The sequence below is a fragment of the Delphinus delphis genome, chromosome 7 (assembly GCF_949987515.2).
Source record: "Delphinus delphis chromosome 7, mDelDel1.2, whole genome shotgun sequence".
NCBI classification, from domain to species: Eukaryota; Metazoa; Chordata; class Mammalia; order Artiodactyla; family Delphinidae; genus Delphinus; species Delphinus delphis.
In genome coordinates, this window is record NC_082689.1 from 89002074 (window position 1) to 89024161 (window position 22088).

General features: G+C 33.9%; 1 protein-coding gene across 1 annotated transcript in view; it reads left to right on the forward strand.

Moving 5' to 3' along the window:
• The window catches only part of LRP1B (LDL receptor related protein 1B), a 1457034-nt gene that overhangs the window by 1175435 nt on the left and 259511 nt on the right, over window positions 1–22088 (forward strand). Inside the window, exons 48-53 of the mRNA XM_069540814.1 lie at window positions 6401–6514; window positions 6758–6907; window positions 9375–9497; window positions 11505–11624; window positions 16306–16434; window positions 19575–19697. Coding sequence (XP_069396915.1) covers window positions 6401–6514; window positions 6758–6907; window positions 9375–9497; window positions 11505–11624; window positions 16306–16434; window positions 19575–19697 — 759 coding nt within the window. The remainder of the gene's footprint in view (window positions 1–6400; window positions 6515–6757; window positions 6908–9374; window positions 9498–11504; window positions 11625–16305; window positions 16435–19574; window positions 19698–22088) is intronic.

Below are 22088 nucleotides of genomic sequence, written 5' to 3' on the forward strand. Positions count from 1 at the left end.
AGTTTTGTTTTGTTTTTTTGGGCTTGGAAGTATCCTGAAAGGTTTCATAGACGAGATTAAATTTAAGCTGAGTCTTAAAGTATAAATAAGGTAGAATGATCAAAATAGAAGAGAATTCCAAGTAGAAGGACCAATAATGAAAACTGCAAGTAATTTGATATGGTTAGAGCCAGATTGCATATTGGGGAGTGGTGAAAAAAATGAGGCAAGTTAGAAGAAAAAATCAGGAAATGAAGATTTTTTTTTGGTGCCATGTTAAAGAACATGACCTTTATCCTGCAGTCACCAGAAAGTTTAAAAAAGGGGAAAAAAACCCTATGATTTTAGAATGAAAACTCTAATACTGAGATCAGAAGGACAAAACAGTAGCATGTTACAGCAGCCAAAACTAAAAATAAAGAGGAGAGAGACAGATATAACAGCATTTTAAAAGGTAGCATAACAAGTCTTTTGCAGTAATAAACATGGAGGAAGCATGGGAATAGAGGAGATACATGTGTGTGTGTGTGTGTGTGTGTGTGTGTGTGTGTGTTGTATGCTTTTAAAATATTATTTGTTTTCATTAATTTTTAAATTTATTTTTGTGTGCCTTTTGTTTGTGTTAGATGGGGATAAGATAATAAGAATAGTCCACATTCTGAGGTTGGAGCACCTGTAGACATTCAGATGGAACTGTTTGAAAGGTATATAGGTAAATATAGATCTGGAGCTCAGGTAGTAGGTTTAGGTCAGAAGTATTGATTTTGGACTTCTTAAAGAGAGAGAGCTCAAAGGATGTATGGTGTAATAGTTGTTTTAAGGGAGTGCATCAGAATGACCTGTTAAAAATGAAAGATACTAATATAAAAAGGAAAAGTCCCACAGGACTAATAAAAAGAGCTTCACAAGAAATTATTTTTTCAAGAAAGGAGGATAAGTTTGCATTACAGAGAAGGCAAGAGGGCATGCATAGACTGCAGTGTCCACTGTAATTGGCAAATAGAAGACAATCTCTTGCTTGCCTTCAAGAGAGTCAGTTCAGTGCAATGGCAAGGAAAAGCCAGATCACATTGGATTGAAACAGAATATGAATGGTGCAAGAGTAAAGACAGTGAATACAGATTATTTTTAAAAAAGGTTAATGGTAAAGAAAAGATGTGTGAAGTACAGTTGTAACGAGAAGGCTATAAAAAGTTGAGGAAGTGGGTAGAATGTGTACAAATTATTTTGTAGCTGATAAAGGACTGAGAAGTTACTCTGCTGTCTTAGACTATATATGACCTTGGCCAAACACTTGAGTAGCTTACTATCTAAGCTGACACTGTAGTGTCAAGTACATTTGAAAATTAAGTCAACTATTGTTTCATATTATTTATAAAATATTAAAATATTAAAAATGATAAAATGTAGTAAGATACGGGAGTAAGTAGAGGGAAATGGATAAGCATTTGGAAGAAAGGAGGAAAGGAAACTAGAAGGAGACCAGAAAATGGGTATGTTCTATTAGTTATTTATAAGCAGGAAAGGAGAATATAATGAAAACTTTAAGCTAGGATAAAAATAAAAATATCAAGCTAGAATGTGAAGGAACTGAGTAATAAATACAGAAAGTAGATTTTAAAACAAAATTCATAAAAAGGGCTACAGAAATGTAATCAGTTACTGTGGATTTTCTTGGAAAACGTTTTTTTTGAAAAGCAGTAAGTAAATTAGTGTGTTTGGGTTTATGAAATATAGTACCTAGTACATGATATGTGTTTATTAAACTCTTATGTGGCTGGTTGAAGCCATAAGTCTTCCAAAAGTGTAGATAGGTTTCATTCTGCCTACTGATATCAATATCAGCAGCTGAATAACAATAAAATAACTCAAAATGTTATTTCCCCTTTTTTAAATCTAAGCTCTCGATTTCTGTGTTATAACCGTCTCAGCCATATACTTGGGGACAGAACTACTCTGAGAATCAAGTTTCTGTCAAAACTTTTCTTTAGTGATAATAATAGTAAAGAGATCATGACAATTGGATATCTTAAGAAACAACAACAAAATCTTATGCCTTGAATTTCTTCCTATCTAATGCAGTACATTTGAAACTGCAAATGCTCAAGCACACGCTATATTACATACTAAAAATTAATAAATTTGAGTAAACGGACTAGCTTCCTTAGGATAAACAAATTGGTAGCTTTTTAGATGAAAGGTTACTTATTACACTTGCATCTTTTAGATTTGATTTTTCTCTCATATTAAGATTGTTCACATGGTATCCTTGTAGGGCACATTTCATGCTATAGAGGAAGGACTTACTTGGGTCCTTTTTCCATAAGCCAGTTTCTTATAAAGCATTAATTCAGATTTGTGTCCGTCAAACACATGGACACTTACAGCACTTAAAAGATAATGAAGGAAAAGGAACATGAACAGGCTCAGGAAGAATGAAAAATGAATGATTTCTCCAAGCCTTTTCTTCCAGTCACTCCTTCTTTGTTTCTGTAGTCAGTGCAACATAGGGATGCAGTGCTTTGTTGTATGTATATATGCACACACACACAAACCACATGTTACTGTTGAATGTAAATAAAGTAAAATATAACACAATTTAAACAGTACAATAAAAATGTCAATAAATACAGAGAGATTTTGATAGGCTGTGGAGAGAGGCTATGGTGGAATCATCCGTAAATTATTTGAGGTACTATTACAGTTTTGTTTGTTTAATTTAGATGTTAATAGTAATTAACATTACTCTTTTTTAATGCCACAAGTCAAAGAATCTATTTACAGAGTGGAAATGGATATTGCAAGGAATTATTTTTGGTTTCCTATCCTTTGGAAGCAAAGCAAAACCCCAAATCCTCATCAATCTTTTATTACTGCCCCTTTGTAGCAGTTCCTTTCATGACTGAGAGCTTTAGACATCAGGCTAGCTGGTGAGGATCTAAGGAGTTGTTCAGAAAGTTTATCATTCTGTATTCCTCTTCTGGTTGTGTCAGAGTTTGAGTGAATAGATTTGTAGAGAGTGCATAATGTCCCTCCTTCGCTCCCTGTTGAGATGAATATACTCCCTTTGAGAAGTACATGAACTTCCTTGGGCCATCTGAACACCTTTAGATGGACTGGAGAGCTAAGTACTTCTGAGATGACCTAGAGGAGAGGAAACTGGTGAGTTTTTCTTTTTTTTTTTTTTTCCCAAATTCATAGCAAAACTTTGAAGATTCCACAAACAACAAGTTAAAGGAAAAGGATAGGCGTGCCTGCAGAGGAAATCATCATTCCTTCCAGGTTCGCATATCCTTAGAGCCTAAGCAGTGAATTCAATAAAAGATGTGGTTTGAAAGTAAACAAAAGAGATATGACAGCACATTTCATGTATTTTTTCCTTGTCACTTTCCCTTTGCTACAGGCTGGGTAGGAGAGTTGGAAAAGAAAACGTTGAGTTAGGTTATTTACAAGGAACATCCTAAGAACTAGGGAAAGACTAATCGATTTTATACCTTTCCTACCTGATTAAATATTTTAACTGATATGGAGAAAATAAGGTGGATTAAATAGGAAAATTAAGAAACTATATGAGGGAAAGAATGGTTTTACTTTCTCTCTTGCTGGTACTTTTGAGCTACCATCCCTGTCAGATCTTCCTTTGTTGTATCTCGTTGCTATTCCTGGTGTGGCTGTGGTATATTTCCACTTACATTTTGTAGGTGTACTTTTTCCTTTGTACTATCTGGAGGGAAGAGTCTAGTATTTCCCACTCAGGTTACCTTTATTTGGACTACATTATTTTCTGTTCTCTTTTTTCTAGGACTTTTAGCCTGAAGAAAAGTTGTCAGAAGGCTTTCATATTCACTTGACAAATTAGAGATCCCATAACCTTTCTCCCTCAAGACCCACCCTGAGGGTGAAACACATTTCAATACTTGACTGACCAAAGCAACATAAGAAAGGAACATGATTGAGGGACTAGAGAGGTAGAGGTTTTGGCAGAAGAAGCATTTGCTTACTTATGAAGTGACATTGTCACTATTCCCATGGATTTCTCCTGTTCCAGGACTCTCTTTCCTTGTCTACAAATGCTGGAGACGTTAATCCCCACAACCACCTTGATCCTGCTGCTTATGGAATTGTGCAACCACTTGACATGTCCAATTCCATTGCCACTTATCACCCTATTTAACCCTCTAGTGGTTCCCAAACTCTGTATCAAGTCATGGAATCTATAGAGATAGGATTAGAAGTAAAGGGACAATCGGTTCCTATTTGCACATCTCACCCACTCTAATAGGCCCTCCTCACCAAGATTCAGTAGCCTTATTTTTGTTCTCCTGACCCCCTACCTCATTTTTTCCCTTGCCTTTCTCTTAAATACTATTTCCTAACCACTCTTCTCAACTTTAAAGTTATAGTTTCTTTTCGTCTGGTTAGAGTTCCTCTGTTTCTTTGTTATTCCTAGAATTCCATCCAAGACCGTTTTCTACTTGCTCCACATTTCCACTCTTCTTATAAGCCATTCTTTACACTTACTTCCACCTGAGCCCCCAGCACCATTTTTGAAACTCCATTACTGTGAAATCCCTGAATCTCCAGTCCTCTTAACAGTCTGACATGCCATCTCCATGTTCATGTAGTCATAATTTGCCTCTTCGCTTTATCTGCCACCAATACCCACCCAGATGGACTCCCTGCAATGTACACAGAAGATTCTCTATGGAAGTTTGGAGGTAGATGGAGATGGTGGAATGGGTTGTGATTGCCCCCTTTGCTTCAGAATTAGGATTTCTGGTATCCCAAACTCTAACTGCAAGTATTAGATAATGCACATCAAGTAGCTTAGAGATAAATCTTTGTAGACTTGTCTAGGAATATTACCACGATCTAGAATATTGTTTCACAGAGAAATGAATTCTGTCTTCTAAATAATAGAATTATGAGGAATCTTTTGGAACACAGCCTCTTAATAGGAGACTGCTGATAGACAGCAAAGTCAGAAACAAAATGTATATGCTTGTCATGATTATTTTCTGTTATATATTCCATTTATTGTTTCCACTGAAAAATATTGAATGTGAAATGTAATAGAAAAGAATATGGAAGAGATTTTGCTTTATTTAGGAGTAAAAGAAAAATACCTACTTTTTTCCTGTTTGGAACAGTGTATTTATCTCTACTTATAATGGCATTATCTGTTTCAAATGATGTTATTTTTAATGAAGAAAACAGTGAAGCAATTATAATTACAAATTATAAATAAAACATTTATTCAAATCATCATTTAAACACAAATAAGGATACAATTGCAAGATACAATTAAATATAATAAGAGCAGTGCATTATGAAATACAAATGTCATACACACCCTTGAATAAAATTTGCATATTTTAAGATAGCATTTTAACCATTTCCAATTGATACAATTTATATTTATAATTAAATAGGCTCTTTAAAATATCAACCCTAGTAAAAGTGGCATAATCATAGAGCCCTTCAGGTTGTACATTAACATAATCAACCTGTGGAAATTTGAATTTGGAATAAAAATCTCACCTAAGTTAATCTAACACAAAACAAGCCATGCACCTGTTCACAACATATTGCTGAAAACCATTATATGGTAATGAACGTGTAAGCAAAGTAAAAAGGAATGTATGATGAAGAATAAGCTATTCTGTACAAAGAATATGTAATGATGGTAGCATATCAAAACTGATTTTCATATAAGCATAGCAGGGATTTGGAAATCCTTTCCAACAACAGAGACAAGTCATACCACATTTGTATGTTTCTTGGCATGAGGAATCCATATTTCCTATACCAAATGTTAGTAATATGGCCATGTGAAAGGGGATAACTTAGCATGATGACTTTCTAGCAGTGCTGAACTATTCCCTCTTTGAGTAAATAAAGCAAATACTCTGGTTTCTCCGTCTCAATCTCTGACTCTGTCTGTGTGTCATTTTATCATAGCAGTGAATGTTTCACTTCTTAGCAAACAGATCAGGATTTCTCTGTATGCACTCAATCAGGCATTTGCTTAGTGTCATACCTTGTATTTTGAAGTTGGAAGGAGAGAGAAGTTTCAGCAGCATTTAATTTTTTTGTTGTTGTTGGTTTAGCGCTGATATGGTATGATAGGGAAAACAAGGCACGGTCCCTGCTTACAATTTAATGGGGGGAGAGATACATAAACAGGACACTGCAATGCAGTATTATAAGTACTACAATGTAGGGAAGAACAGCATGACAGGGGAAGACGTATGAGGCATCTAACCCAAGCTTGTTGTTGGGGGTTATGTGTCAAGTTTGACTGCCCAGAGTTAAAAAGGCAAAACCAAACAAAATTGTAAGAATTAAAGTACTCAAAATGTTAAGCAGGGAGTCATTTTCTATCTCGTCTATCCATTTGTTTATTTACCTGTTTTTCTAGTTTCAACCTGTGCCACTGTTGAGTTCCGCTGTGCAGATGGGACGTGCATTCCAAGATCAGCACGATGCAACCAGAACCTAGATTGTGCAGATGCTTCAGATGAAAAGAACTGCAGTAAGATATTCCATTACATTTTGTTTCTTCATGCCTGTGTACCTTTGGCATTACATTGAACAGTGTCTAACTCTTCACTGAACCTTGTCCAGAATTGATATGTAATTAACCCTTGTTGTGTAGGATAATTGCATATTTACTTCTTCAAATGAGGTTAACTTTTCTTGTTTCTATTACCTACATAGAAGGCTTATAATCTTTGCAGATGAGGTGTTTTTCATTTTTCTGTTGACCTCCTTATAGATAATACGGACTGTACATATTTCTATAAACTTGGAGTGAAAACCACAGGATTCATAAGATGTAATTCTACCTCACTGTGTGTTCTGCCAACCTGGATATGCGATGGGTCTAATGATTGTGGAGACTATTCAGATGAATTAAAATGCCCAGGTAATTCTAGAAGACAAAACAGTCTTTGCCTTGAAGATTTAGGGGCTGGATGTATAGCATAAACTTATTAATTTTCATTCTTGATACTCAGTGGCTCAGATTAAAACAAATATTGTAGACTAAATTAAAAATAATCACCCTGTGCTAGACATGCCACTTTATATTTTTTAATGACTTATGGAATGATACTTGAGAAATCTGTTCTATGTTTGGATCAATTTCTTTTTTCATGTTCAGTGCCTCATTAATCCTTTTAAAGTTGGTGATTACGTCTTAAAATGTGTAATCTGTAAAGTTTTCACAGAAGTAGTATATACTGAGAGAAAACTATCTATAGACTAAAGGGAGGGAGACTATGTTTCTCACCACTGGCTTTACTCCTGTTATTATACAGCTTGTATTGTCAAGTTAGGCTATTTGATGCAGCTTACACAATCTTTTGGCATACTAGTATGGGTAACATAATAGTTATCATTACTGGATCAATGTCAGACTGGTATATTTATATATATTAGCCATCGTTACCTACACAAGCACTGAAAAGTGTCATCTTCATTCTTAGGAGAATGCCTTCCATGAGAAGGTCATGAACCTATTTCTTTCTAACTATTTAAGGAAACAAATTTTAGAAATATATAATAATACCAGAAAGAAAGATGTTAAATTACTATAACTGAAAGTAGATATGCTTGTAGTATACCATTACATGTGTTCTCATACTGCTGTTTCCTTCTCCTGACCCTGCTGCTACAATCACTTTTTTCCATGCTTAGTAGATGTGTAATAAGTTTTTGAAACATTTTAAGAAATTATATTTGTAGGTATTCCACACACAAGTGTATACAATACACACACACACACACACACACACACACGATCTACTCTAAAGAATTGCTATTCTTAATGGTGCATAATCAATCAATTAACTGGGAAATAGCAGATTCCTTTTTTTCTTTTCCCCACTGCTCATCAGTGTGTGACACTCTGTGATGTTCCTTTTGGGTTTGAAAAGACTCGCTGTATCCTAGGAGGAACTGGATAACTTCTCTGGAGGCACTGGCTCACTGCACATCTACATCTTTTCTTTTTTTTTTAAAATTTATGCTTCATTATATAAAACATTAAATATAGAAAATTGCTTTAGACTCTTGGAAACTGGGTGTTTAGATTCTTATTCCAATGTTTCTTCTGCAACAATTCTTTATCTCATTATGGCTATAGTTAATTTTTTAAATTATTTTGAAGGCAGTATAACTAGGTATCTATTAAGCTTGTAAATATGTATTTTTAACTTTATTTGTAGTCTTTATATATTTCTAGGATTAATAAGTGATTTTGAAAGCTAACTTTCAACATTAATAGAGAATAGTGATTATATTGGGGAAGTAGGAAAGGGGCATTAATATACACTTATGAAACAGGTGGGCAGACAAACAGGAAGCCAGTAAAAGGTCAGTCTAAATATCTTAGGTTATATCTAGGCAATATCCTAAGAAAAAATAAGACATCCAGCACAATCAAGACTTTTTGTGTTAATGATGAATCCCTTCAAAAAGTAATTTTCATCTTTAATTAGATCTACAAAGTTGGCATTAAAAAAATAGAATGGAGGTAATTTTTGTTACCTTAAAATAGTCATAATGTATCACTATGGTGTGATGCCATGTGTACTCTAAGATTTATTTCCTGATTGGCTGTGAGCCAGTCATAATCTATGTAAACCTGAAGGTGCAAGGGGATGAATGACATCCAATAAAGAGAAAAATCTAGTATTTTCTATGTGCTCTTGGAGGTTATGATAATAACAATACTCCACAATCTGAAAAATATATAATTTACAAAATAATTTTATATACAGATACTTTTTATTCTCATGATATTTTTGTTAGGTATGACAATTTTAGAGATTCTACTGCAACTTGTTTTTCTTCCTTCCTTAGAATAGAGAATACATATATAAATCTTGTCAAAACATATGTACCCACTAAGTATGGAACACCAAGTTTACACTTTCTCAGCAAAAATCTACTAATGATTTTATAATGTAATTTATTTTTCATAAGTATGGAATTAAGAATATTTTCCACCTAAAACGATTCTTTAGCCTTTGTACTCATTTTATAGTCATCTATAAAATGTTTTATTTTATTTTTGTTAACTCCACATTATTTGGATTTAACAAGTTTTTCCATTAATATCCTCTTTTTGATCCAGGATCCAATCCTAGATTGGATTTGGTTATCATATCTCCCTGATTTCCTTTGGTCTATGCCAGTTTTTTAGCTTTTCCTTGGTTTTCATGGCCTGGACATTCTTTAATGTCCTCAGCTCAGCTCTTTTTATTTAAGTTTTCTTGTTATTTACCTCTTCCAGTTCAAGGAGTATTACTGTTTTGATATCTACCTATATTGCATAAGTCTAAGATTAATTTAATTTATTTGACATTAAATTCTATATTTTATCACAGTTCAAAACAAACACAGATGTGAAGAAAATTATTTTGGTTGTCCTAGTGGAAGATGCATTTTGAATACCTGGGTATGTGATGGTCAGAAAGATTGTGAGGATGGACTTGATGAATTCCACTGTGGTGAGACATTATATCTTGTTTTACTTTTATAAACTGTATTATTATTTATATACTGATATTCTCTTACATAGAGATTTTACACAAAATATTGCTAATTGATTTTAACATCAATTTTTATTTTGATTAAATATCACAAAATGGTAAAAATTAAAATAGAACAGAAGAACTTATAATGGAGAATAACAATCTCCCATACAGCCTTTTCTTTTAACCTTTTCTATTTTTGTTAGTGGTTACCTCCATTAATCTAAATGATATATTTATACCTTCATTTCCTGACTTATTAAGTTTAGATGCCAATGTATTTACCTTCTACTGTGAAAAATAAGGATTTAGCTCACACAACTCATTATAGTCTCCCTACCTCTTATTGACTATTATTATCCTAAATGTTTCTATTAATTACATGTATAGATTTAAATAGTATAGTTAAACTTGCATTTCTTCAAACTGTCGTCTATCACTATCCACATCCTAATTTCTGTGTGTGTACATTTCATTTCACTTGGCAAGGTAAGAAAGCATTTAAAACTTTTATTTTTATAAAATTTATGGATTTTATGATTTTCAGGCCAAAAAAATTCCTAAAAAAGCATAAAAAGCATATATTCACTCTTTTCATTTAACACAAATAGCAAACACTGTGATGAATAGACAGAGTAGGAAAAAAGATTAAAAATGGATTGTCTAAGAAATGCCAAAGTCCCATAAAAGTAAATGTCATCATGAAATATGAAGGTGCATTTTGTTTGATTAAGATGCCATATATCTCTACATTACAGCCAGATTCTGAACAAGATTAACAGAGAACTTTACAAATAGTTTATGTAGAGTCATACTTCCTGGAACAGAAGCCATTATATGGTTGTATCTTCTTTAATTTTATTTTTTCTGGGCTTCAGTTTTTCTAAATGTCTCTCTTTTCACAGGTCATGTTAGTCAATATTTGAAATAAAAATGCAAAGTTTTTAAATAGTTTATACGATAAAAATCAAATTTTTATAGTCATTTACATTTTGAACATATTAATTTGGTAGGATTTTATTCTTGGGTGTTTCCTGGTGATAAATGGACTAAGGGTGGAGGAGAGCAATCACAAACTTTGGAAATAAATGGAATACACAATTATAAATGCATAACTTGGTAATAAAATACCAGCCACCATGCCAATGAATATGGATGTTATTAGTCAGATTTAAGTGTTCCCAAGGGAGAGAAAGGAAAACATCAAAGTGTTAAGTATGTATAGGTACAAAACTGATGGCTTGTCATCAAGCTAAAACCCCCTGAGTCACGTCACCTTTAAAAACAAATGTATATGGTGGTGAGTTCACCATATTTATGACCTTGCCTAGGATGTAATTTTTTTCTCCAACTGTTCAAAAATAGATTAAAAATTAGGAAAAGGGCTTCCCTGGTGGCGCAGTGGTTGAGAGTCCACCTGCCGATGCAGGGGACACGGGTTCGTGCCCCGGTCTGGGAAAATCCCACGTGCCGTGGAGCAGCTGGGCCCGTGAGCCGTGGCCGCTGAGCCTGCGCGGCCGGAGCCTGTGCTCCGCAACGGGAGAGGCCACAACAGTGAGAGGCCTGTGTACCGCAAAAAAAAAAAAAAAAAAAAATTAGGAAAAAATGACTAGACCACACTTGGAATATTTATTTTATATCTGTACCCTACATGTTAGAAAAAGACAGTAATGTACTTAGGGAGAGTGACCAGCATATTGACTAGCTCAAAGTCAAACCCTGTGAGATTATGTTGAAGGAACAATGTTGTATAACCTGGATAACTCAGAGGGAATATGCAAGCCGTGGTCAAAATTTTATAGCACTGTTATAGAGAAGAGGACTCTGGCTTGTTTTATTTGGGATGGCTGGTTTTAGCAAAGTCTAAAGAACTTTCTCGTGTTGGATCTTTCCTAAGAATGTCTCAAAGGATTTATTTTTTCTTTTGCACCTAAAACAAACATTCTTATGGGTTTTTTTGCTTGTTTTTTGTTTTTTTTTTAGGTTCCTCTTGTTCTTGGAACCAATTTGCATGTTCTGCACAAAAATGTATATCTAAACACTGGATTTGTGATGGAGAGGCTGATTGTGGAGATGGATTAGATGAAAGTGATAGCATTTGTGGTGAGTTTTTTCTTTTGTGTTCTTATTCAGTTTTTAGGAGTATGATACATATGCTCTGTTGTTTTAGAGTATACAGAAAACTTTGTCTTCTACTTTGTTAAACTTATATGTATATGTATATACATTTCGATGTAACTGTTTTTATTATTTTTATGACAACTTATCAGTCTACAATTTTTCATATATACATTTACTATTAGAGTTTTAGGGTTTTTTGCTGAGTATCGACACAATGAATGTATTTGCAAATTGTATTTCTAGTCTTCAGTGACTTCTTTAGAATGGATCTCAATGATTGGGATTACTTGGATCAAATGACTGAAAATTTTCTCATTGCTCTTGATAAGTATTGCTAAGTCACCATCCAAATTTACTATGCAGGTTTATACTGCCATAAGCCACACATGGTGTGTGTTTGTGTATTATAGTAATTACGCTTATTTAATTGTTTTAAATGGAAATTAAGGAAGCAGGCTAATGTATATGATTTTAAAATGTACTTAAACATTCAGCTTTATAGGATTAGAGGTAGAGTGCCAAATGTCTGTGTTTACTATACGTCAACTACATTGGCTAAAAACCAACGTGATTGCTTTTAATTAATCACAGACATTTAACAAATAATTTAAATTTAATTATTAAATGAATTTTTTAAGAGGTAGAAGAAGGAAGCAACCTAATCTCCATATATTTGTTATGGTTGGCCAGGCATTCTACTAAATTATTTACATGTCTATCTGTCTATCTTTCTGATCAGTTTCCATATGTATGTTTGTACCTATAGCTATATATTCTTTGTTCATTATATCAACCCTATTTCATAACTGTTATCATTCTCATTTAAGAGAGAAAAGGACCTGAGTCATAGAATAAGGCTCATTTATGGAGTTAAGTGTACTTAACACATTTTTTAAATTTTCAGGAGTTGTGGCCTGCTATTTAGGTCACTATCATGGAAAAAGGACTATAAGATTTATAATGTTCACACTAAAATGAAGTTCTCTGTATGTATCATAAAATTGGAGATATCCTCAGAAAGTAGGCAATTTATTTTCCTGTATTAAGCCACCTAAAATCTACTTTTTATTTACACAGCTGAAACAATTTAGTTATACAACAGATAAAGATAAATGTAGAAAGATTACTATCGAAAACCTCTGAAAGGAAAAAAAAATCATTAATTAATTAGATGACTGGCCAGTCTGTTTTAATTACTTTGTTTCTCTTTGCTATTAAATACTTCTTTTTAAAAAATTTTTTATTGGAGTGTAGTTGATTTACAATGTTGTGTTAGTTTCAGGTGTACAACAAAGTGAATCAATTATATATATACATATATCCACTCTTTTTCTTTTTTTTTTTAGATTCTTTTCCCTTATAGGCCATTACAGAGTATTGAGTAGAGTTCCCTGTTTAATTTTAACAAAAAGACTACCAATTTACAGCAGGTTGAACATGTTTCTGGTCTCTAAAATTATCTTGCTTTTGACCCTTTGTTTAATTCTACACTAAATGGCTCCCCTGACACCTCTATCCTTCTTAAGTGGACACAGTATAATAGAAGTGGTAAAGACTCTAAAGTCATACAAAGTTGAATTCTCCCGCGTCTGCATTTTCCAGCTGTGTGATCATGGGCTGGTCCATTTTATCCCTTATTCCTCAAATTCTTTACCTATTAAATGGTTACATCTACCTTATGTAATTATCATGATCAGCTGACATGGCCAATGTGTACTATATAAATGAATTTATTCCCATTCTCTTTTGTTGTGTTTCTCCTGCTCCCTCCCTTATTTTTTAGAGTGGTATTGTCATGTCAAAGTCTATCAATGTCCTGATAAGGTTTTTTTTTTTTTTTGCGGTACGCGGCCCTCTCACTGTTGTGGCCTCTCCCGTTACGGAGCACAGGCTCAGCGGCCATGGCTCACGGGCCCAGCTGCTCCGCGGCATGTGGGATCTTCCCGGACCGGGGCACGAACCCATGTCCCCTGCATTGGCAGGAGGACTCTCAACCACTGCACCACCAGGGAAGTCCCTGATAAGTTTTTTGAAGGATTTAATGGTAATGAACATATTTACCTGCCATCAAAACACCCAGTCTGTTTAATATAATCACAGGCTGCAATTTATATGCTACCAAGCTGTTGTTACATAAAAATTACTGCTTTAGACCAAGCATCAGTCAATGAATTGGACTTAATATTTTAGGATTGGAAAGGAACTTTATAAATAATTTATCTCAGTGGTTTTCAACCTTTAGTGTACAAAAAATCCTATTCAGAAGTTTGTTAAAAATGTAGATTCTTAATCCCCATCTCCAAATATTCTGATATAGACATATTCTTTCTTCATAAGCACATAGTGGTTCTGACTTGGGATTTGAGGATTCACTTATAAAAATCATAGTCTAGTTCACCTGTGTCATGTGATAGATGAAGAAAGAAAAACTCACAGAGGTTAATAAATTTGCCTGAAGTCACTCAGTGAATCAGTGATGACAGAACTAGGAACAGAATTCAGGTTTCTGAAATACTTACTAAATTGGATAGTAATTCTCACCAATCAAATATTATATCTAAGTAGGTACCCAAGATGGATCTGGTAGAATTCCTTCAGCTTGTCTTCCTTCTCCCTTGGGATTCATGTCCCTGAGAAAGGCAATGTGTCTCCAGATGACAGTGGTAATTATGGAAGGAAGCCATGAGTTTTTTCCTTGGCTCATTTTCTTTTAAATTGACGATGATGTTTTGGTATGCTCTTAACACAGAATCTGTTGAAACACTTTAAAGGGAGCCAGAAAATTAGCTGCAAAGAGCTTTATACCATTTTATAGTTTTAGGTATCTTAGTAATTATCTAGTCATAACCCTCATTTTAGAGTGAAACTCAGACACTAGTCTTCTGCAAGGTCATACAAAGTTAAATTTCTCAACAGTAAAATCAATGCTATATCTATTATGCCTCCCTTGGGAATAAACTGGAGTGATAATAAGAAAGTAGACAAGGGGTGCTAAATGTATCGAAACTTCCGTAGCAGAAAGAATGCAATTTTTTGCATCTCCAGCTAAATAATAAAAATATTATGGAAATTAAAGCACTAACTGAGAGTCTAATAGTGAAAGTGACACTCTATGTTCTTATGACAAGCTTAAAAAATAGATAAGGAGGAATAATGTAAAAATAACTTGTAGGAAGAGAATTTTATTATAGAAAGTACTAAAGACAATAGGTAGCAAGTAAATTCATTTTTAAATTAAAGCAACATTTGTTTAATAGATTTTCTTTATAATTTCTTCCAGTAATAGATATCATATTAAACTCATTCTATTAGCACTGATACTCAACAAATAAGCAAATCTGAATTACCTGGGGGACTTTTCAATATTCACTTGCCATTCTGTCCTCCCAATTAAAGTATATGTAGGAAGAGACATGTTTATGTTGAAAAAGATCACCAGGAGGTTCCACTTTGTCACCCTGCTGTACTCCCATATTGATAATATTGCATTAAAATACATGTTCTTCTCATAAAAACTCTGTGGCTGAAAAGTAAGATGATAATTGGTAATCCAATTAAAGTAGCTTTAAAGGTTTGGAAACAACTATCCATCAATCTAGGCAGTCATATTTTCTTCTTGGAGATACTAACATTTTTTTAATAATTCTTACAACTTGATTTTTAACATCTATTCTATGGGTAGCATTTGGTCACAAGAAAGTGAAATTAAAGGGAAGTTAAATTTGGGGGCATGTTACTGATATACTCAACAAATATTTTATATACATAACAAATAAACCATTCAACATGTATAACTGTACTTGGGGCTTGGGAAATACCAGGAGAATGAATCATTTTCTAATTTTACTCGATTACCCTATGCCCATATAAAGAAAAACAAGGAGAAACCACCCATGACCCTTTGAATTTACAGTCAACAAGCATTTCTTTTTTTTTCCTGTATACATTTGAAAACAACATCATGCAACTGAAGGAACATTGAATTGATAGAGCGAAGAAAAGGTAGATTCTGTTTATTAAGTGTGTAAAAGCAAAGGGAACATGCATACATTTATACTTTTCAACAACACAAGGTGGGGAGGAACAGTAATGATATTACTGGTTAAGAGAAGATACTTAGGAATCAAAAAGGTTTTGGACTCCCAGTTCAACATGTGGCTCCCTCTGCAATTTGTGACTTCCTGCAAGCTTTCCAACATCTCAGAGCCTCAGTTTCCTTTTCTGTGAAATGAGACTAATAATAGTTCTACCATTTGGGGCGATTGTGAGGACTAAATTAGTTAATGTGTTAAGTGCTTAGCAAAGATTAAGCAATAAAAATGCTGTTATTATCCTTATAGGTTCAGTCCTTTTGAAATTTTATCTCAGTTTATTCACAATGAGATTTCTGTGTTTTGCTACATTTTACAGGGAGAACATACTCATTATTTTCTGCCATGTAGCTTTAAGAAATATAGTACTTGCTACTGAGAAGGAATGAATTCTGAGAGGAAACTGTCCATAGGGGATGGATAATATGTGATGATTCCAAATAACTACAGTTTTTTCCTTGTCAGTGGCATTCTTCTGCTTCCCTTCTTGTCTATAGGAAATGAAATTATAGATCTTTCTCAGCGGACCTGCTGTGTGTGATCTTAATGGCATTTTTTTTGGTGGGTTTCAGGTGCCATCACCTGTGCGCCTGACATGTTCAGCTGCCAGGGCTCCCATGCCTGTGTGCCCCGACACTGGCTGTGTGATGGTGAAAGGGACTGTCCAAATGGAAGCGATGAGCTCTCCACAGCAGGCTGTGGTATGAACACTCATGGGGCTGTCTATGAAAGAAAGCTGCTGCAGCATCCTCAGACAGTTGCTTTTGTAGTACTCACCATATCACCTTTGCTCTCACTTTCCCAATCCCTGGACTCATACGTAGTATCAGAATTAATCAGGTGGGATGTCGTCATCACAGAGTTCAGCAACCCCTCTAACCACTGTTCAGAGTGTTTCCAACATGAACAGAGGGATTACCCATTTTAAAACTGGTTTTGATGCACAAAGATTTTTCACTTCATTCCTGAGATAATTTAACTACGCTGTGTATGTGTGTGTGGTGGGTTTGTTACTTCCTTTTTAGCATCTTCCTCCACCCTCCCACCCCACACTCCCCTTGAAGGCTTTTAGATTGTCTATTACAGATACTCTGTAAATGGCTGCTGTGATCCTAAATAACTACTGATAAGAAGGTCAGTAAACACCTATTAGTCCTACGGATAGGATATTAGCCCTTAGGTCAGGTAAAAATAGTATGTATATAGCTGAATGAAGCTGGGGAATCAGAGGAACAACTTTGGAGGCCAGACAGTTTACTAAGTTTCTAACCCTAGGTCACCTCAGGAAATTTTCAGGGGATTACTCAATAGTAAAAATTTAGATAAGTTCCTTTGCATGATCAGGAGAATGAAGGGACTGAGTATTTGAATGCTGATCCCAAGGTCACATAGGGGATCTGTTGAGCAATTTATTAGGAACAGTGCTGTGAACTCTGCTTATTAAAGTGAAGTCTACCAGTCATCTCTCTGATGACCTGTCTTCAGGTCTTTAAAACTGTAATTGAAGCCATAATGTAATAGTGCGTATATGTGGGTGTGTGTATATGGGGGATATTTAAAGCAGAGAAGGAAAAAGAAGACTTTGAGACAGGCTTGTGTGCACAGAGCTCATGCTATTGTAGAATAAATCAGTTTGATCTTGAAACTGATATGTGTGCCTGTAAAGGTCAATGGGGCCACTGAGGGCTACATAATAAAGGATTATGCATCAATTCAGGGATCCAGATGGTCCCTGTATACTGTTGCTATTGTAGCAAGTTAATGCTCCAGGACACATATTAACACTTCTGGACCACATGGGTGCTATTAAGTAAATTATGTTAAAATACAACAAATTGTACTGAAGTGACATGAAAGCATTAATTCCAAATAAGCCTCTGTTGCTTAGTATCTTAAAGAATAATTCATGCATTAGAATTGGCATAATTCACTTGAGTTATATAAGCTGTCACACAGTTAAAAGTTAGCGTAGTGATTAGTAACTGAATTTTACTCTGATTATAATGGGCAGTTTTGAATGCTGCTCCTATGTGGCTTCTGTATCATTTTTGAAAATAAATTTGTTTAAAATTAGTTACACTTGATTGAATTTAAGTAATTCTTTTTGTTTCACCTGCTCATGTCTCTTTTTAGTCATTACTGAGTTTTGAAAGCAGATTTCCTTTTTTCATGTAGTGTGGGGCAGTTTGGGGATCGGGAGCTGATAAGCATGTAAAAGAATAATTATAATAACTTAAGTGTCAGAATGATACATAGAAAAGATACTAGGTCATCACAAATAAATATTGTGTAAAAAACCTTAGAAGTCTCATGGAAGGATTTCAAGAAAAGTAATAACGTTATCTCAGTTGTGAAGGAAAAAGAGAAGAAAGAGAAGTGTTCTAGGTAGAGCAAAGTGCCTATTAAGACATGAAGGGGAGAGATTGGAAGGCATGTAAATTTTTTCAGGTGCCCATTATACATCAGTTATTTTGGTAGGTGCTTTTATTTACATTATTGAATTTCCACGGTATCTCGGTGAAGTGCTTTTGGGGATCTTCCAAAGATAATTGTTGTATAGATAGGAATTGAAACAGCAACTAAGAATGTACTGAGTACCTAAAATGAGCCGATCTGCTTCATGTATCTTATCTAGTTCTTGCAGAAAATTTATCAGATAGGTTTTATTATCCTCATTAAACAGATAAATAAACAGATGCACCAAGAAGGTAAATAGCTTCCTTAGAATAAAATATGAGTTGAAGAGCAACTTTTTGCAAAGCCTCCCCCTTTCCAGTGTACTGTAATAACATGTAGAGGATTCTTTTTGCTTTCACTTAAAAAAAATTAAGATATAATTGACCTAAAATATTGTGTTAGTTTTAGGTGTGCAACATAGTGATTTGATATGCTTATATCTTATTACAAAATGGTTACCACAACAAGCTTAGTTAACATCCATCATATAGCAGATTCTTAACATTTGAAATATCCCAAACCTTGAGTCATATCATAGCATTTACCCTTTCCATGTAAGAAAAGTAATTAAAATATTTAAATGATCAAACTTCTATGATGCTATACATATACTATTAAAGCTTATTTCCTCTGTACGAGTTAGCTGAAGTTTTACTGCACATTTTAATCAGCCATTTTTCCTGCTGGTTAAGACCCTTGCTAGAGAATACTTTCATGGATCAGTATTCCAAAAGGATTGAAGTTCCATTTTATGGATCGATATTCCTAATTTAGTGTAGTACTTATGGTTGGGCTCATCTCACCATAGATCTTAACCTATTTTAAGACCCCATTGAAGTCACCCCAAAGTTTTATCTTCCTCTTGAAAACAGTAACTTTCTTAGCCCTTTTGATTTTCTTTTCACTTCCATCATGAGCATTAGCACTTGGTGGTCTTTTCAGGTCCATTTTTCACAAAGAAACAGGTTTTTATCACTTTACTAGCTTTACTACAAGCATGAGGAGAGAAAAAACCCAGCCACATTATTATAGTTGAGTGATTTTTTATCACATATGAACCTTTGAATTCATCCTTCGGCAAACTTACAAATTGCTAAATGGCCTGAAATTTCAAGGTCACTCTAGAACTGTTGAACATATTAACACTAAAACTTTGAATTATATATATTTATATTCATATATTCAAATACTACTTATAATGAAATACATATATTAATATATATTATTAATTGATATATTGAATGTTTAGCTAAGTTTCCTTTTTTAAATAACCTTGAATTATTGAGTGTGTTGAGTACAATAACATACATTTCCCAAACTCATAAAGTAGGGGAAGATAAAATCGGTGCTCATCTAACTTAATTTCTTGTGATGTCTTTCTTAGCTCCCAATAACACATGTGATGAAAATGCTTTCATGTGCCATAATAAAGTATGCATTCCCAAGCAATTCGTTTGTGACCATGATGATGACTGTGGAGATGGCTCTGATGAGTCACTGCAGTGTGGTAAGTATATATAAACTTTTCATGGAGAAGATTCTCAGGCTGAGTAACAGTCTTTTAAAATGACTCCAGGAATATATAAATAAATAACAAAAACAAAGAAATACATTTCTTAATCTCACTAAGAACATGTAACTTCAGTAATATAGACACACCACATATAACCTCTTTAAACTCTACCATAATTACACACCTATTTGAAAATTATGCCTACTTGTTGTAGTGTATTCTTATCAAGAACCACACTGGAAAATGTTGATAAAAATGTGTTTGGTTTTAAGTACTTTGAAATACCTTTTATTTTAAAGACAATATATAGCTGGTTAGTTCAGTCTTACAGCCAAATCAATATTTGAGTGAGGAGAAAAGAATACAGTTCACAGCTATCAGAGAATCTAGATACTTAACATTTTTCTTTTGCTTTATCTTTTTATACATGTATTTACTTGTTAAAATTTAATGTTATTATTATGAAATTTATCTTGTCACATATATATTTATCTAACCATCATATCTATATAATTTATATATGAACACATATATAACTTTTGTGATAAAAATTAGTATATTAAAAATTCCCAGTTGATATTGAAATATGTGAACATAGTATTTTTGTAAAATATTTAAATGTATACATGAATAAATATAAAATGAAAAGCTGTGAAATCCACACATACCTATGAAAGGTAGTAGATTTAGCTTCCCTTTGCCCTCCCTATGCAGCATCTATCAGTTACAGATGGAGGATAAAGTAGAATCTCTAGCTTGTATGACTTGGAGGATGGTGTTGCTGTTAATGAGCTTTAGAATGAGGTTAAGGGGCAGTTTTGCTGGTGTGGGAGAAGAAATGTAACAAATAATTAATTTTGGACATTTTGAATATGAAGTGTTAATCAGACAATCACATGAAGCTGTATAGTGAGTGTTTGAAAATTTAGTTCTAGAGTATTATCAGGACAAATAATATTAACCTGGTGGCCATCAGCATAAGGGTGATACTCAAAATATGACAAAGAATGATAATACCCAACACTGTAGAAAGGAAAAGGGGAAAACCATATACTGAAGACTGAAATAAGGGCTTACCCTGTAACATTTTAGAGTAGAACAGAAGAAAACTTTATACAGAAAGAGGGTGAAAAGGGAATAGCAAAAGCAAAGTTAGAAAGAAGCCTGGGAGAGTGGATTATGAATATTAAGTCAGGAAACTATTTCCAAGGTAGTATGGACAACAGCATCAAGCACTGGAGGACAGTGAAGCAGGTAGGAGCCAGAGACACCTATGAATTTACCAACTGTCACTTGATATTTATTAGCTCTGAGAGGAATTTCAGCAGGTAGATGTTGCAGAAATGAGACTTTAATGAATGAAAGTAAGTGAGAGCAAAGAGGTAAGTAAGTGAAAGGAAGATTGAGTAGGGACTTGACTGAGCAGGGAAGAAGGGACATGTCTTGTTAAGAGTTATGTGGATGGATTTTTGTTGTTATTGGACTAGGAGAGACTTGAACATATGTATTGAGTGAAGAGGAGAAACTAGTGAAGAATGAGAGGGTGGGAAGGAATACTAGGGAAACTGGGGATATTTTAGAGCTATCTAGTTTTGCCATGCAATATGATAAACGTCTCAATTACATAATCATTGTTGAATCTTTTTTTCTGCTGAAATTTTATTTTTAAACCATAAAAATCTTACATTCTCTCTTCAAAAGTAAAATATTTGCCTACATTTACCAGAAAGTTTATAATAGAAATGACATTTTTTATTGTTAACAAACTCTGGAAAAAAACCAATCTAAAACTTCATAATATTCAAAATCAAATGAGTTTTACTTACAAACCAGCTTAGATATGAACATTAACAACTGATTGATGGATACTGTGTTTTGAACAAAGCCTTTTAATGCCTCTAAGAATCAATATGTAGGATAATTACAACAGTTTTGTGCTTATTGCTCTATGAATTGGATTTTAATTTTCTCATTTTAACAATTTCTTTACACTTTTAATGCTGCTTCCCAAACATAAACGTGACATTATAGCTTCTGAAAATTATTATTATAACCCAGAATCAGTTCATCCATATGTTCTAGTACTGTACCTAACCAAGCTTAGTCTTGAAAATAATTTTGAGTAGCTTTCATTTTGTTTTCCATTCTAAAGGAAATCTTTAGGATACAGATAATAAGTGAACAGAGGTTGTATACTTGTGTTGCATTCTTGTTTCCTTACTTAGAAACAAAATAAGAGTGCCTCGTTTCCAACTTTGTTTTCTGGACTTTAATCCTACTTCCAACCACAAATATCTCTTGCAATTATTGTAACTGCCCTAGAAAGAAATGAGAAACATTTCCCATAAGAGGCCTGGGTAACTCACATGGTTAATTAAGTTTAGT